Source organism: Saccostrea cucullata, unplaced genomic scaffold, assembly GCF_032062105.1.
Source record: "Saccostrea cucullata isolate Sc308-1 unplaced genomic scaffold, CSIRO_AGI_Scuc_v1 ctg2456, whole genome shotgun sequence".
NCBI lineage: Eukaryota > Metazoa > Mollusca > Bivalvia > Ostreida > Ostreidae > Saccostrea > Saccostrea cuccullata.
Genome location: NW_026935777.1, coordinates 1 through 16,886, shown reverse-complemented (window position 1 = coordinate 16,886; position 16,886 = coordinate 1). Strand labels below are relative to the sequence as shown.

The 16,886-nt window shown below is 33.6% G+C and overlaps 1 protein-coding gene across 1 annotated transcript; it reads left to right on the top strand.

The window, feature by feature from the left end:
• The first annotated feature begins 4,233 nt into the window (after nt 1-4,233).
• LOC134243755 (uncharacterized) lies at nt 4,234-5,514 on the top strand. The gene has a single exon (XM_062725999.1). The coding sequence runs from the start codon at nt 4,234-4,236 to the stop codon at nt 5,512-5,514; it is 1,281 nt and encodes a 426-aa protein (XP_062581983.1).
• Nucleotides 5,515-16,886: the final 11,372 nt, after the last annotated feature.

Genomic DNA, 16,886 nt, shown 5'->3' with positions numbered 1-16,886 from the left:
AATTGTATGCATCAGAATTCAGATAATCTAGTGTTTGGGTCTTTCCATCAGGGAAGCATGAGGTTTTCATCATTTTCAAGAGGCAATCAGTGTACTTGTAATTCACTAATGATGTTGTCAAAGTCATATGAAAATTTTTCTTTCACTACTTCCTTTTTAGATCAAACTCTGCTCAAGGGAGATAATTTGTACAACACAGTTGTGAAGAATCTGCAGAGTGCTGGAAAACTGAGAAGTAGATTACTGATGTTTGATGAACTACCAATTCATATTGATTCTGGTGAAAACAGAAATCAAGTTCAAACTCTGCGTGAATGTCTGCAACAGGCATTGGGGTTATCTAGATATGTATTAATAATGATTGGCTCGATATGTTCAGCACTGTACAAAGCTTCAGACAATGACTTTTACTTTTTGACTCGCATTCTCATGGGGAAAATGGTTTGTCTTATTATGATGGAAAGTCTCTGATGAGACACAGTTGCTGCTTAGATGATTTGTTAGGGTTTCTGTATGCAATGTATGAAAGTATGCACATTGAATTTGCAACTGAATTTGAAGTGATGCCTGTTGCCTTTCATACACTTATTCATAGCTTCCCAAGAAATAATCAAAGTGTACATCAATATTGTAGATTAGATCAGTCAACAACTGCTTTTACAAATAAACAATCTGTTGGTAGTAATACTGGTCACTTAAAAACAGCAGAAATAAAGAAAGATAAAAAGGAGTACATGAGAGAATATATGCGAAACAAGAGACAAGATCCAGAGTTTAAAGAAAGAGAAAGGGACAGCAAGAGAAACAAGAGACAAGATCCAGAGTTTAAAGACAAGGAAAGGGACAGTATGAGAAACAAGAGACAAGATTCAGAGTATAAAGGAAAAGAAAGAGACATCAAAAGAAACAAGAGACAAGATCCAGAGTTTAAAAACAACGAAAGGGACAGTAAGAGAAACAAAAGACAAGATCCAGATTTAAAGAAAAGGAAAGAGACAGTATGAGAAACAAGAGACAAGATTCAGAGTATAAAGGGAAAGAAAGAGACAGCAAGAGAAACAAGAGACAAGATCCAGAGTTTAAAAACAAGGAAAGGGACAGTAAGAGAAACAAAAGACAAGATCCAGAGTTTAAAGACAAGGAAAGAGACTGTATGAGAAACAAGCGACAACATTCAGAGTATAAAGGGAAAGAAAGAGACAGCAAGAAAAACAAGAGAAAAGATCCAGAGTTTAAAGACAAGGAAAGGGACAGTAAGAGAAACAAAAGACAAGATCCAGAGTTTAAAGACAAGGAAAGGTACAGAAAGATAATTAAAAGGCAAGAAGAAGAGTACAGGCATAATGAGCAAATAAGAGATTTAATGAAGAAAAAGGAAATGAGACAAAATCCTGACCAATTAGAAAAGAGAGATTGAAGAAGAAAGAAAAAAGAAAAAATGAAGAATATAGAACATCGGAAAACATTGCTGCAAAACAATCAAAAGCACACTCACGGGAGAATTTAAAGTATATTGAAACTGAAAAACAAAGATACAGAAAAAGTAAATTTGGAGTTGATGCCGTGGAGTGTGTTGACAATTTTCACAACAATGTAAGAATTGGTCCTGTGTTTGTATGCACATGTTGCCAACAGACATGGTTTCATGAAAGTGTATCAAATGTCGATAATATTTTGTTGGATGCTGAAATCAAAAGAAAGTATCTTACTAATACAAAGTCTGTAAATGGGCAGGAATGGATATGCAACACTTGCAATTCAAGCTTAAAAGAAAGTCGAACTCCAAAACTCTCCTTAGCAAATGGAATGACATGGGTACAAAAACCAAGTGAACTAAATTTGTTACCATTGGAAGAAAGACTTGTATCCTTAAGAATTCCTTTCATGCAGATAAGAGAATTACCCAGAGGAGGGCAGTATTCTGTAAAAGGAAATGTTGTAAATGTGCCAGTTGACATTCAACCAACAATCAATAGTCTTCCTAGGAGACTTGATGAAAATATTACAATACCTGTGAAGTTAAAAAGAAAACTATCCTTTCAGCACTCTTATTGTCATGAAAATATTCGACCTACAAAGGTTTTGATTGCTTTACATTGGTTAATGAAAAACAGTGAATATTATCAGAATTCAAACATAAACATAGATGACAACTGGTTCCATGAAGTTACCAATTCAGCAAATGAATTAATGAGAGAGTTTATTGAGGGTCACACCAATCAAGGTTCAACACTGCATGATAAATCAGATGAATCAGACTCAGACGAATTCTGCGAAGTTGATAGTTGTGGTAAGGATGGAAATTGTGATACACTATTAGACAGCGGCTCGTATGATATGAATCAGATCTTCACATTTGCTCCAGGAGAGGGACAACGTCCACTTAGTTTGTATCAAGATCAAATGGCAGAGTATTTGTCATTTCCAACAATATTTTGTGGTAAAGGAAGATTAGAAAACAATCAGCGTCAAACACCTGTTTCATATGCTGATATTGCCAAGTGGGAATTACGAAGTGTTGATAGACGTGCTGCACAGTCGGTGCCAAACTTGTTTTTCAAATTGAAAAAAATTCAACTAAAACAGGTAACAGACAAATGCAATTTAGCTCTTAGAAAGTGCAAAACAAAAGGGAAAACCTTTACTGCAAATGAAATAAGAAATCCTGATCAAATTAACAACATTGTTAGACACAATGAGGGATTTTACGTATTCAAACAGTTGAGAAATTCTCCTCCATATCTTGAAACAAGGAAGAAAGATGTTTTTGCAATGATACGACAACTTGGTCTACCAACTTGGTTTATGTCCTTTTCTGCTGCAGATACACGATGGAATGATCTGATAAGAGCACTAGGAGTCTTAAACGATGGCAAAGAATACACAGATTCAGAAATTGAGAGCATGACGTGGACTGAAAAATCAAAGTTAGTTCAAAAAGATCCAATTACATGTACAAGGTATTTTGATCATCGTTTTAGAACTTTTTTGAATACTGTGATCAAGAGTAATCATCATCCTATTGGCAAGGTACAGGACTTCTTCTATAGGGTTGAATTTCAACAAAGGGGATCACCACATGTTCACATGATTGTTTGGATTGAAAATGCTCCAAAATACTTGGAAAATGATAACAAGGAAATTATCGCATTTGTTGATAGCTACTTAAAATGTGAAAGAAATACAGAAGACAAGATGCTAGAATTACAGGTGCATAAACACTCTCAAACATGCAAAAAAAGAGGAAAGGCTGTTTGTAGATTTGGATTTCCACTTCCACCACTCCAAACTACAATGATATTAGAACCTTTGGACAGTGAAGTTGAGAAATACAAGAAGATGTATAAAGCTATGCAGGACAAATTGAATGAATTTAAAAATGGATGTGATGTAAGCTTCAGTTTTCAAGAGTTCTTGCAGGATGTAGTACAGCTATCTGAAGATGATTATATCAAATGTATCAGAAGTTCCTTGAGAGGACCCAAAGTATTTTTGAAGCGTAAACCCTGCGATCTTAGAGTGAATGCTTACAACAGTACCCTTCTTCATGCATGGGCAGCTAATATTGACATTCAGTATGTCTTGGACCCATATGCTTGTGCAATGTACATTGTCTCATACATAAGTAAATGCAAAGGGGTATGAGTGATCTTCTGAGTAGAGCTGCAAAAGAAGCAAGAGAAGGCAATCTAGACATTAAGAGACAAGTTAGACACATTGGAAATCCATTTCTTAACAGTGTTGAAGTTGGAGCACAATAAGCAGCATATCTGGTTTTGCAAATGCCACTTACAAAAGCATCAAGAGATGTAATGTTTATAAACACATCTCCAGTTGATGAACGTGTAATACTTGTCAAACCTGATTCAGAACTTGAAAAGTTGAATGCCAACTCCACAGACATAGAATGCAGTAACATAGTCAAAAGATATGCAAAACGTCCAAAACAACTTGAAAACTGGTGTTTAGCTGACTATGTCTCACAGATAGATGTAGTTTTCCCAAAAGAAAATATAACTGAGTTGTCTGAAATGGAAACAAATGATGATGAAACACACCAGTCAGAAAATGAAGACAGTGGATCTGATACTGAAAGTGAATTTACAGATGACAGCACATTAGTTGTCTTGAAAAATGGAATCAAAATCAAGCGCAGAATAAAGGCAATAGTTTGAAGATATGTGCGCTATAGTTTAAAAACAGATCCAGAAAATTTCTATACAGAAAAAACTAATGCTGTTCACTCCATGGCGAAATGAAAGTTCTGATCTTCTGTGTGGACAGCAGAGCTATGAGCAGTCATTTAACCAGAAGAAATTTTTCTTAACTCAGAAAATCAAACAGTATGAACACAATGCTGATGCGCTTGAGCAGGCAGAACAAATGGTGCAAGATGATTTGACAGAAGCATATGATGAATTAGCTCCTGGTGCTCAACAAACTGAGGCAGAAGATGAATATGAAGGAAATGTTGACTCTGAAAAATTTGTTCACTTTAATCCTGAAAGGCCAATTGAACAGAGAGAGTATGATATAGGAAATGATGTTGGAATTCCATTAACAAGACAATTGAGTGAGCAAAGTTCTGTTAGATTACCTGATGATGAGTATTTAAAGCTTGTAGCCAGTCTGAATTTGAAGCAACGTGAATTCTTCAATCATGTGATGCAATGGATCAAATGTAAACAGGGACCTATTTATGCATATCTCTCAGGAGGTGCAGGCGTTGGGAAGTCAGTGGTAATTCGAGCACTTTATCAAGCTTTACATCGGTATTTATGTGCTAAGGAGGGAGAAAATCCAGATGATATACGAATTCTTCTTTGTGCATACACTGGTAAAGCTGCATTTAACATTGGTGGTCAAACAATTGCTTCTGCATTTCATCAGAAAATTAACCAAAGGCAGCAAAACATGCATTGTGATGAATTGAACACATTTAGAACTAAATACAGAAATTTGTCAGTTGTCATCATAGATGAAATTTCAATGGTTGGCAATGCAAAGTTGGAATTCATCAACGATAGACTTCAGCTTCTTACTGGTTTGAAGAGGCCCTTTGGAGACATTAGTATTATTGCTGTTGGAGATTTCTTTCAACTTAAACCAATCATGGATGGATGGATTTTTCAGGATTTAAAACAAAATGCCCAAGCACTTGCATGTAATCTCTGGAAAGAAAACTTCACCTTATTTGAATTAGATGAAGTAATGCCACAAAAGGATGATTTAGAATTTGCACAGCTTTTGAACCGCCTTCGTCACAATGAGATGACTTCTGAGGACTTAGATATAATTCACAAGTGCATCATTGCTGAAAATAGTCCACTTTATCCACACAATGCTCCCCATCTTTTCACAATGAATGCAAAAGTAGATGATTATAACAATAAACTTATAGAGCAACTTCCTGGTGAAAAAGTCATTGTAAAAGCTGTTGACAGTGTCCTCCAAGACCACAGTAAGTCTGTGAAAGATGACTACTCAGATCATTGCAAAATCAGGATGATGTAAGCAAAACTGCAAATCTCATGACAAGACTAACTCTAGCCATTGGAATGATATATGACATTACAGTTAATATTGATGTTACTGATGGCTTGACAAATGGTTCATCGTGTACTGTATTTCTTGTTGAAAACAGATTAGCTGGTGTATCAAGGCCAAGTATAGTGTGGGTGAAGTTTTTAGATTCTGCAGTAGGGAGAATTGCTCGACAGAAATACAGACATCTTTTCCATGATGATATTATGGATGATTGGACACCAATATTTGACTGTCAGCAATCTTTTGTTTTCAATTCAACTACATATCAAAGAATACAGTTTCCTTTAAGACCAGCTGCTGGTAAGACAATTCATAAGGCTCAGGGCTGCACTGTTGATGAAATTGTAGTAGATTTGTCTCAATCAAGGATAAGGAAAACACCCCACATTCATTATGTAGCTCTTAGTAGAGTTAGATCTGTTGACAAGTTGCATATTCTGAATTTCAATGAGCAAGCATTAACTGTTGATGAAAAAGTCGTAGAAGAAATGGAAAGAATGAGGAAGGAAGCACCTCTAAAACTGTGTTATCTTCCATTGTACAAAACAGAGCAGAGCAAACTAAAAATCATGTTTAATAATGCAAGATCTCTTCATAAACATTTTGATGAAATTAAAAATGAACCCAATGTTGTAGCATCAGATGTTATTGGTTTTTCAGAAACAAGATTAACCATTAATGATGAACAGAATTTTATGATGGAAGGTTACTTGACTTTGTTTAATCATGAAAAGAGAAGTGACAGCAATCGTCCTCATCATGGAACAGCATTATACGTTAAACAGGGCCATTTGATGACAGGAGTCTCAAAATTCAGAAACACTTTGCTTGAATTCATCATAGCTTTAATAAATTTCAGAGACCTTGGAGAAGTGCAGATAGTTGTTTTATACAAGTTCCCAGCATGTTCTTTACAAAATTTGAAAGTGAAGTTATGTTGCACTTAAAACCTTTTGTAGACACAAAGAAAAAATTGATAATTCTTGGAGATTTCAATTTTGATTTGTTTACAGGTCACAAAGAATTTCTGAATTTTATGAAGTTGAATTTAAAATGCACACAATTGGTAAAAAAGGTAACTCATGATTCAGGTTCACAACTTGATTTGATTTTCACAAACATCCCTCATTGTGAAACTGATGTGATTGAGGCATATTTGTCAGACCATAAAATGGTTTACTGTATATATACTTTATAAATCTGATAGAAGGGACGCAAGAGTATTTATTTGGGGGAGATACGTCATCTTGTCCCCTCTCCCACCTATCGATGTGCCAGTGTCACTTAGTGACATTTGGTACATTGATTACCGTATACAGGGTTATATTCGCCCCGGCTGTGTTATTTTCACCCTTTCACACAATTTTGCAATGTTTTAAATTCTCCCCTGTCACAGTTTCATTGAAGAAATCATACTGTGTTCTTTAAATTTACTCCGTTTTAAATTTGTCTACCTCTAAGATTGATGTAGGGGAAAAAATAAAATGAGGCGAATATTTCCCTGTATACAGTATCTTATCCACCGATTACTTGATGTAAAATTTTGTTTGTTTTTAGGCATATATTTATCTTTAATCTTTTTTATCATTTTATTTATGCACGGAATAGCTTTAAAAAATTGTAATAACTCATTAATGATCATAAAACAGTTGGCTGAACAGGAATCCTAATATAGACTTTTACTGTGGATTAATTTTTAACAGACAATTAATAAATGTGCAAAATAATTGAATGTTGCATGTAAGGAAAATTCATGTACCATCAATGACAATCATTCATGTCTAAAAAACGATGATCATTGTGTTTTATGTGTTAATATTTATAAATTATGTATATACTGTATGTATTGATGTTGTTGATTCATTATTACCCTTACTGAATATCATGAACTTGGTATTTTGAATATACATGAAACATTTTGAGATTACATGAATTGTTTACAAAGTTTAATTTAAAACAATTAATGAGTTCTGCTAAATAATGATTATAGAGTTGTACTAGAAATATAACTTGCATCAAGTAATTGGTATCTTTGATATATGTTCAACACTGTATATTCTATAATTTTTGAAGTAAATTCACTGAATATTATCTGTTCATGAAAAAATTGCTGTATAGAAATATTTTAAGTTTATTAATGTTACGCACTGTGTCTTAATTGTGACATTTAGTCCATACAGAACAATACTGGAGTACATGAGAGTATAAACTTTTACATTTATATGAATTAATATTTGTTCCAGAGCAAATGTAATAACAATTTAAGTGTAAATATTAATTTGTATCATGCATGTAATTCAAATCTTTATGTAATTACTTTATAATCAAACTCATGCAGTATTGTAGATACATATGTACATGTATCACGATTGCTGAGGCTTTAAACAGGCTGGGTGGTCTACAAATTAACCAATAGATACACCTGAAAATGAAATACTTGCAAATGTTCACACACTATATTTAAAGCCATTATCTATGAATTAGTACAAAGCTCTCAGAGATTAGTTTAATGATCATGACCATCCAGCATACTTATTGATTTTTGTTTAGAGCGACTTGTTTATTCTTGTTGCGGAATTAGAATTTGATACATTTTGTAAGCACAGCTCGGTTAGAGGATTTTTTTGTTTGTTTTTTTTTATAAATATCATTTACATCATTTTGTTTTGAAATAATGTTCATTGTATATATGAAACTTTGTGTTGAAATATTTTGATTTGATTATTTATCTTTTTTGATTTTTTTCTTAAAATATTTAATTTTTTATTGTATTTTTGTATTTCAAAACACTCAGAAATTGCTTGAAACATTTACTTTTACTAGATGTAGTTACCTGTGTAGAATAGGAAAGCAACCTGCAGAATCAGAGAGAAACTGACAACTCATTCTAAGTTACTAGTGTATTGCTGATTTCAATTAACTCCATACTAATTGATATTTAATTTTCTCCAGCATTGAGATATTTAATATGTGACCACCATTATATTATACTCTAATGGGAATTGACTATACAGTGTATATTAAACACTTATTCCCAGGTAAGTATGAAAAGAGGGGGTCAATGGACAGCCCGTAAAGGGAGGTAAACCTACCTCTTTATAACATTACAATTTTTCCTATAAAAGAGAGGGAAAAAAAGGTGGATCACTATAATTTCTCATGACTGGTCTTTAAAATCAAAATTATTGATTGCAAAAAGATCTTTATCATTCCATTTTGGAATATTACCATCAAGTTTAGGTAATTTGATTCCTGCAGGTACTCCAATATGTTACTTATTAAAAATTCTTTTAAAATGATAGTTGATATTCAAATTCACAGTCTGTTGACCATCATATATTTATTCACTTTCAGTTGCAATCTTTCCAGTTTTCGCTATCATTATGTATAGGAAAGATTAACTATTACGTGAACTTGAAAATCAATAAAATTTAGAATCTTTCAAATGATTACTTTGCTGTATTGAACTTTCCTCTAAACAAATGTTTGAACTGTGAGCATCTATGTGTACATGCACTGTTATTGTCAGAAAGCTTTGCATTTCTGCCACAAATTGTTGCAATATTGCATATTTGATACTGTGTGCATATAATGTCTGTTGAAGTCATATGAAATTTAGATAGTTGATTGTTATTAACACTTCTTAGTTTTTATTATATTACTACTTATTGTCTGATAAATTTTCACCAAATCTGTTGAATTTCGTAAAGAAATAAAAGAAAATCTTATTCACATTTTCTGTTTTTATTATAACTGTCATAGCTAATGTTACACCCACCAAAAAGGAGAGAAATGTTATTGTTCAATAATAGCGTATAACAATTCAGAGTTGACAGTATAAGTGCTATATTCTGCAGAAATACCGAGATTGACCTCTTTATGACTAAATTGATAATGAGGTAGGCATTAAGCATGGGTTGAAAAGAGCCATTCTTAGCAATTTTATGCTTAGATCAAGCCCAATTACAGTAAATGAATAAAAAGAGGAAGTCCATACTCTATCAGTTACATCCATAATTCTTGGAAGTAAAGGTCTTTCACTCAGGTGAGCGATGTGGCCCCTGGGCCTCTTGTTATTGTGCTTTACCTGAATTTGTTTAAAGTTAGTGGACTACTTAATGGAAACTGTCTTGATGAATGACTATAGTCATACAAACTTACTTTGTCAAGCAATGTTCAGAATATTGAAATAAAGTATCTCATGTTAAATAACTCTAAAACTTTATGTTTTCGTGGAATCAAAAAAATATGGTTTATGGGTAATTGATTTATAATGGTTGAGGATGTGGTGGGTTGTCATTTATATAATTTTTTTTTTACTTTTCATCGTGGTAATGAATTCTCTGGTCTCTCCATACCTCGTAAACAACGAAACTTGTAAAATCATGGCTTAGAAACAAATCTCAAAAGCAATGCTAAAAAAATCTTATAATATTGCATGTTTTTTTATTACATTATTTATTATGCTGATTTGAAATATATGGAGATAACGAACAGTATTCAAGCTCAAATACCCTTAAAACAATATAAAATAGAAGCAGTGCAAACACGGACCTCTAAATAATCATAGGTGACTGTGAGATCAGGTGCCACGGAGTGAGCATCCCCTGTTGACAGGTTACACCCGCCGTGTGCTCCTTGTCATGATCAGGAAATAACGGAAAAAATCCATTGTCAATTCAGGGTATAAATAATGGACTAACAATTAGTATGAAAAACGTCACTCAGCATTTGACTCAATGATAAATTGTATTTTCTGACAAGGTCATTGTATCAAACATATAACTTACAAAATGATGATTTTAAATAAGGCCGCTGATATCCTTGTATCATCAACTTACTTGTCAAAAATTTAACTCTTCCCAGATATTGCTCATACGCAGAGCATGTTTTTGCGTATCGAATCAACTGAGATATATAAAATCCGTATGTATTTTTTTCAAACTGAAACTTAAATGTACATTAAATGGTTGAAAGCTAGGAATTTTGCATATACATGTATATGAAAATTGGACAGTGATACCTCTCATACATTATGATATATGTCTGCCTTTTCCTTATTAAAAAAAATAGTCACATGTACATATATTCATGTAAATTATGTAGAAAATGCCATGCATCATGTACCTTGCGTCGATGTTTAAAATTCAGATAACAGATAAATGTTCAAGTATTTGTTATCCGGTGATAGAGCGCAAGTTCAGTGTCCACAAGATATTATAGTATCACATGCGTATGAATAAAGTTTTTGCAGAAAAAACAGACATGTTTTTAAAGCAAGTTTTTATCTTTCTACTACCTCTGATCATTCTACAAACATCATCGTGTCTTCTGCATGGCAATTCCCAAAGCATTGTCAATTCTGTGGCAGCGACAACTCAAACAGTCGGGAATCAAGGAAATGACATCCTCAGCTCTTTGGTATTAGAACTAGATAAACGTGTAAATGATCTTATTCTAAAGGTGCATAATCTGGAAATTGAACGTCAGTATTATGCTAACAGAGACGCCCAGCTAGAACAGCATAACCAGCATCAAAATGTAACAAGAGCGTCATTGCGATATGATATTGTTACTTTGGAAAGTAGAGTTCAATTACTGGAATCGGGCAAGGAGTTATTGACACATAATATGACTGCTTGGGAAGATATTGTGACAATTGTGAAAGAGAATATCACAAATCAATTACAAGTTTTAAATGGACTGAAAATACAAACACGATACGTTACCTTGGCGTTGATGGACGTACAAACAGAATCAAAAGAACTGAACGGCACTCTCCTGAGGTTAATCAATGAAAATAAAAGATTGATTAGTAAGTCTAAGAAATTTATATTTTAATGATATTTTTTTAAAAAGTCAAAAAGGGCAACAATTTGAAAAATGAAATTAAAAAAATATATATAATTACAGGACTTTTTGCATGTTATGATGCAATGGAACCAAGTAAACCCACATCGGTAACTTTTTGCACCATCAAGCATCGACTTAAGGGTACATGATGCAAAAATGCGATAGCACGATATTGAAATGAAGCTATGGCGTGATGAGAATAACGCAACGGTGTGATAGACTGATAGTACAATGACGATATTGCGGTGGCGCGACAATGCAAGGACAATGGTACGATATAGCACGACGAGGCGATAGTAAACATTGGTCATTATCACACCTTCATACTTCATCGTGCCATGGCATCATCGCATCGTATTGTCGGGTCATCACATCATTGCCATCGCGTTATCGCTCCATTGCTTGTCGTAATCGCACCATTTATTTCTCATCTTTGCATCATCACACTATCGATCCAGACCTCGATGGTGCAGTGGTGCGGTAAATGAACTGCATAGCCTCATCCGAATTCCATACGTTTTGGGCCATGAAACTATATTTGTAAATACAATCGATTTAGAACTTGCATCAATCTTTTTGTCATGCCATACACTGCCAATGACTTATTAAACACATTTTGCATCATTTATAAATAAAATTTTGTCATAAAAAAAGGAAGATGTTAGAGATACATTTTTATTTGTTCTCATAAATATTTACTTCAATATTTTAAGAACATTTAAGGCAAAAGTAATCAGCTGAAAGTCTTTCACAAAGCTTATTTTTTTTTTGAATTTTCAGGAAACATTTCACAATTAAAACCCGGATTCACGACGTATCTTGGTGCTGATAAACCCTTACCGGAAGGAAGAACAATCGTGTTTACGCATGTCTATAGTCCTTGTATAATTCAGAGACCGGTGTCTTCACAGCTGACCGTGACGGACTATACGCCTTTTACTCTGGTATAGAATGTCACGGAAAAGGACAGATATACTTCGATCTTATAAAGGACGGGTCTATTATTGCTCGAGCCTCCTGCAAAGTAGAGGTTTCTGATGCAGCAATAGCGTATGGAAGTATGTTTTCAATTCAATATTTGTACAAACAATCACGGGTGTGGGTGAGAAATACTGCATTTAACATTTATGGTAGTCTCACAGCTGGCGGAAAGACATGCTTCTCTGGATTTCTTGTCTAAGATAAGTTATTTAAAACGATACATTTAGATGCGAGGTAGTTGCATACAGCTTGTTTGTATGTTGAAAGTGTTTATTGGGTACATATGTCAAACTTTTGACATTTAAAAACCTCATTTTGATAATGTAAGGCAAAAATATACAAATAAACATTTTGTAAGACTAAAATACAGTTTCTGTTTCTTGTCTATATATTGTTTTTTTTTTAGGCTTTAACAAGGTATCAAGCTAAAATTTTCAACATTTATTTAACTTTAACTTTTTCATGTTTTTGTTGTTTTGTGTCCCTTTCAGATTTTGTAAGTACTTATACAAACTACAAGGTATTAATTTTAGTCCACGATAACCTCTTGTAAATGTGTTTTGATATAGAACATTTTGTCTTTTCAGACTGCAAAAGACGACACATCGATGTGGTCTAAACAAGTATTTCAATTTACAGTCAGATATTTATTTCAACTGTACAGGTTTGATACGTGTTTCTGATCTGATAATTTTTTTGATGATGTTCGTGATTTATTGGAGAATAATGTCCGCGGCATTTCTTTGAAGTCTCCTATAATCGTTGTAGAATTACTAGCATCTTATAAACAGTTTCTCTTTATCGTTTTATCTTTGTAAGCCTATACCCTCTATGTGCTACCAGAAAAATGACATCTATAACACCTTTGTGTCACTCGTTTGGGTAAATCGGACATGTTAAAAGTACTTTATGCTTCTCTCTTAAGGAGATCCCGGCTTTATACTTGTAGACTGTACAAGCTGTATGAAGGAATTCAAATCATTTCTTTTTTCATTTCAATGTTTGATTCTTAAAATACCGATCGATAATTTCAATTGCTGAGACCATATATTTATACCCACCTCTTGAAAAGCGGGAGGGTATATAGAAATCGATATGTCTGTCCGTCCGTCTGTCTAGCTGTACATCCGTCCGTTCGTCTGTCTGTCTGTTACGCTTTGGAATACCCATCTCTTATCCGCATCTCCTCATACCACTGAATGAAATTTGATGAAACCTTCACAGAATCTTTATTTCATATTGCCATTGTGCACCTCCTATTTTACTTTTTAATCCGACATATATTTTGGGTTTCCCGACCACAGAAAAAAATGGACTTGCCATTATAACCATATAGGGTACTGTAAAAATTCCTTTTCCTTGGGTCATAATTCCGCAGAATCACAGTAAAACAGTGATAAAAATTTGGCTTTTTGTATTAATTTAAAATGGATTAAGATATATATTGAAGTTAACAAGATAGAGCAAGTTGTAGAATTTTCATCACAATTATAAAACATATTCGTGTTTAAAATTTTATGGAAGAAATGAATAATTCATCAAAATGTTATATTTACAAACATATTTAAGACAGTTTTTTCTTTACAGTATTATCTTTGTAAGCCTATACCCGCTACGTACAAAAAGCAAATTAGTCGAATTAAACGTTCATCTTATAACCTTAAAACTGAGACAGGACGACATAATAAAAAACCTAGTGAAAGTAGGATGTGTAAAAATGAAGTAGAGGATGAATTTGATTTTGTTTCAATCAATCTACAATCGGAAAAGCTTGGTTAAAAATTATCAAGAAGTACATGATTATATTCTGACAGAATCCATCTGTTTTTAATCTATAAAAGTATTAGGTGTTCTCAATGTGCATGAACTCTGTAATTTAGGGAAGTATACTCATTATATGCTTTTAAGTGAGGGAAAGCTTTCTCTCATATGATAATTCTCCATGAAGTCATTACATTTATTGTATTGTATTTTATGTAATCAGGTAATCAATAAAAACCGCCAATCAATGCCTTTATGTAATTAATTTTTAAAAAAAAAATGTACCGCATTATATGTTATTGAAATGCAATAAGATCTGTGTCTTAACCAATAAAATAATAATAGTCTCTGTTGTTTTCTTGCTGACAGGCATGAAAATGTTCGTGTGTACTTGTTATTTATACAATAATATAGAATCAAACAACAACAACAACTTTTTGTTTGACATCCAGATAAAATATATCTCTCATTTTTTTTTCAATTGCTCATTTAAAAGTATACAGCTTTTTAACGCCAAATGAATTCTCGGTCTTCTTTAGGAATGTAGGTGTAGTTCAAGCATTTCTCACACCTGAATTGAAGAGAGTCTACATTATTTTTTACTTCTGACATTTTCTTACGGGAACTCGAATTTTGCGTCTCAAGAACTTCACAACGTTTTTCAAATAATTGGGCTCTGCCTTCTGGAGGAATCAATTTGAAAGTTGGTTCTTTCTTGTAGGCATCAATTTTAACAGACTTCAGATTTTCCAGCATTTTGTTGTAGAGTTCTTCAAAATTGTATACTGCAGCCAGATAGAAGCATTTTAATTGGTAGAGGACGTCTTTAGTTTGGGACTCTACAGCCACTAACAGCCAGTCATGAAAACTCTTCATCAAGGCGTCCATACCATACTCTCTTGCCAATGGCAGAATTCTTTCTATTACAGAAACTAAATGGAATATCAGGCAGATTAGTAAATATATCATTTATGTATTGTATCGTTTTTAAGACAACAATTACATAAGTTAGATATCTCTGGTCACATTAATTGATAATTGTTCATTATTTTTCGCATGCTATGTACATGGGATATACATTGATTAGATATATATGCAGCTTTATTTTAGCAATAGCTTCAGCATATGAGTTATTCTTGAATTCAATCAAAGTCAAATCATATGAGATCAATAATAAAAAAAGGGAAATTGTTCTATGGTCGATACAATGACCATATCAGCAAACACAATTTATCATTAAGTCAAATGCTGACTGACGTTTTTTCATACACATTGTTAGTACATTATTTGCAAGGTGAATTGACGACGGATTAGTCTGTTATTTCCCGATCATGACAAAGAGGAAACTGTGTGTGTGACCGGTCACAGGAGATGCTCACTGATCCCACCTCTGATGTTTTGGAGGTCCGTGATTGCTCCAGCTTTGTATTGTTTTGTGGACTTTTGAGCTTGAAATGCTGTTCGCTGTCTCAATATATTATGTTCATGTACACAAGTCGCCTGCGTGGCACAGTGGTTATACTATCTAGCGTCTGCTCTTGAGTAAGGAGTCAATCCTTACATCGCGGATTCGAATTCCACTGTGGGACGTGGAGACCGTCATTGCGGATAAGACCGTATAAACCGAGGTCCTGTGTAGCAGTCAGGCGCTGGTACGAAAATATGACCCCTCCCTTTTCAATGGACCATAGTATCGAGTGTAGGAGAAATGTTACAGTTCTCCACAAGCAAGTGGTGGTGTTTCCATATGAGTGAAAAATTCTCGAGAGGGACGTTAAACAATCTGCCAAGCAATGGATACAGAGATACAGTCATTTGGACATTAGTTTTAACAGAGGATTGTTGCCAATATATGTTGTAATAAAATCATTATTTATAAAGCACATTTTAAAACAACTCTTAAACTAACATAACCGCCCTAATTGAAGAAATTTTAGTATAGAAAGCACAAAGAAATTCACTTTTACATGGATACCCACTCCACCCCAGCCCATAAGTCTCCACCTTCGGAATCTGTCTCCTTTCCTGTTAAAACTAATGTCCAAATAACTGTATCTCACTTCAATTCTCAATGACCGTGTAATCTAGAGGCAGCGCCAAGAGTTAGTTGGCATCGAAAGCAAGTGTTTTGACTTGCCTAGATAGCCAAGCGGTGTAGCGCTCTGTTCCTGCACTGCTAGGAGACAGATTCCGAAGGTCGAGAGTTCAACCCCGGGCTGGGCAGAATGAGACCCCATATATATATATATATATATATATATATATATATATATATATATATATATATATATATATATATATATATATATATATATATATATATATATATATATATATATATATATATATATATATATGTATAATGAAAATACTCATATGTTATGTAAGTTTTTTAATCAAAGAAAACAACTTTATTTTCTTAAAAGTCTTTTTTAAAAGTCCTTTATCTGTAAAGACAGGCAGATTATATTTCTCGTCAAAATTATGCAACATATAGAATATTTTATTATCACGGGGAGGCGTGTAGTATCGGAGTGGTGGCGGGGTGGGGAGGGGGTTTAGGGTACTGAAAACTGTAAACATTCTGTTTCCCTGGGTCATAATTCCTCAGAATCACAGTATAACAGTAAGAAAAATTTGGCTTTTTGTATCAATATATTTTTTTGAAAATGTATTTGGATACATGTGAAGTTAACAACATAGAGCAAGTTGTAGAATTTTCCTCCCAATTATAAAACAAAGAT

Bases quoted from the DNA above. Each gene is read 5' to 3' on its own strand.
- LOC134243755 (XM_062725999.1), top strand. From the start codon at position 4,234: ATGCTGTTCACTCCATGGCGAAATGAAAGTTCTGATCTTCTGTGTGGA.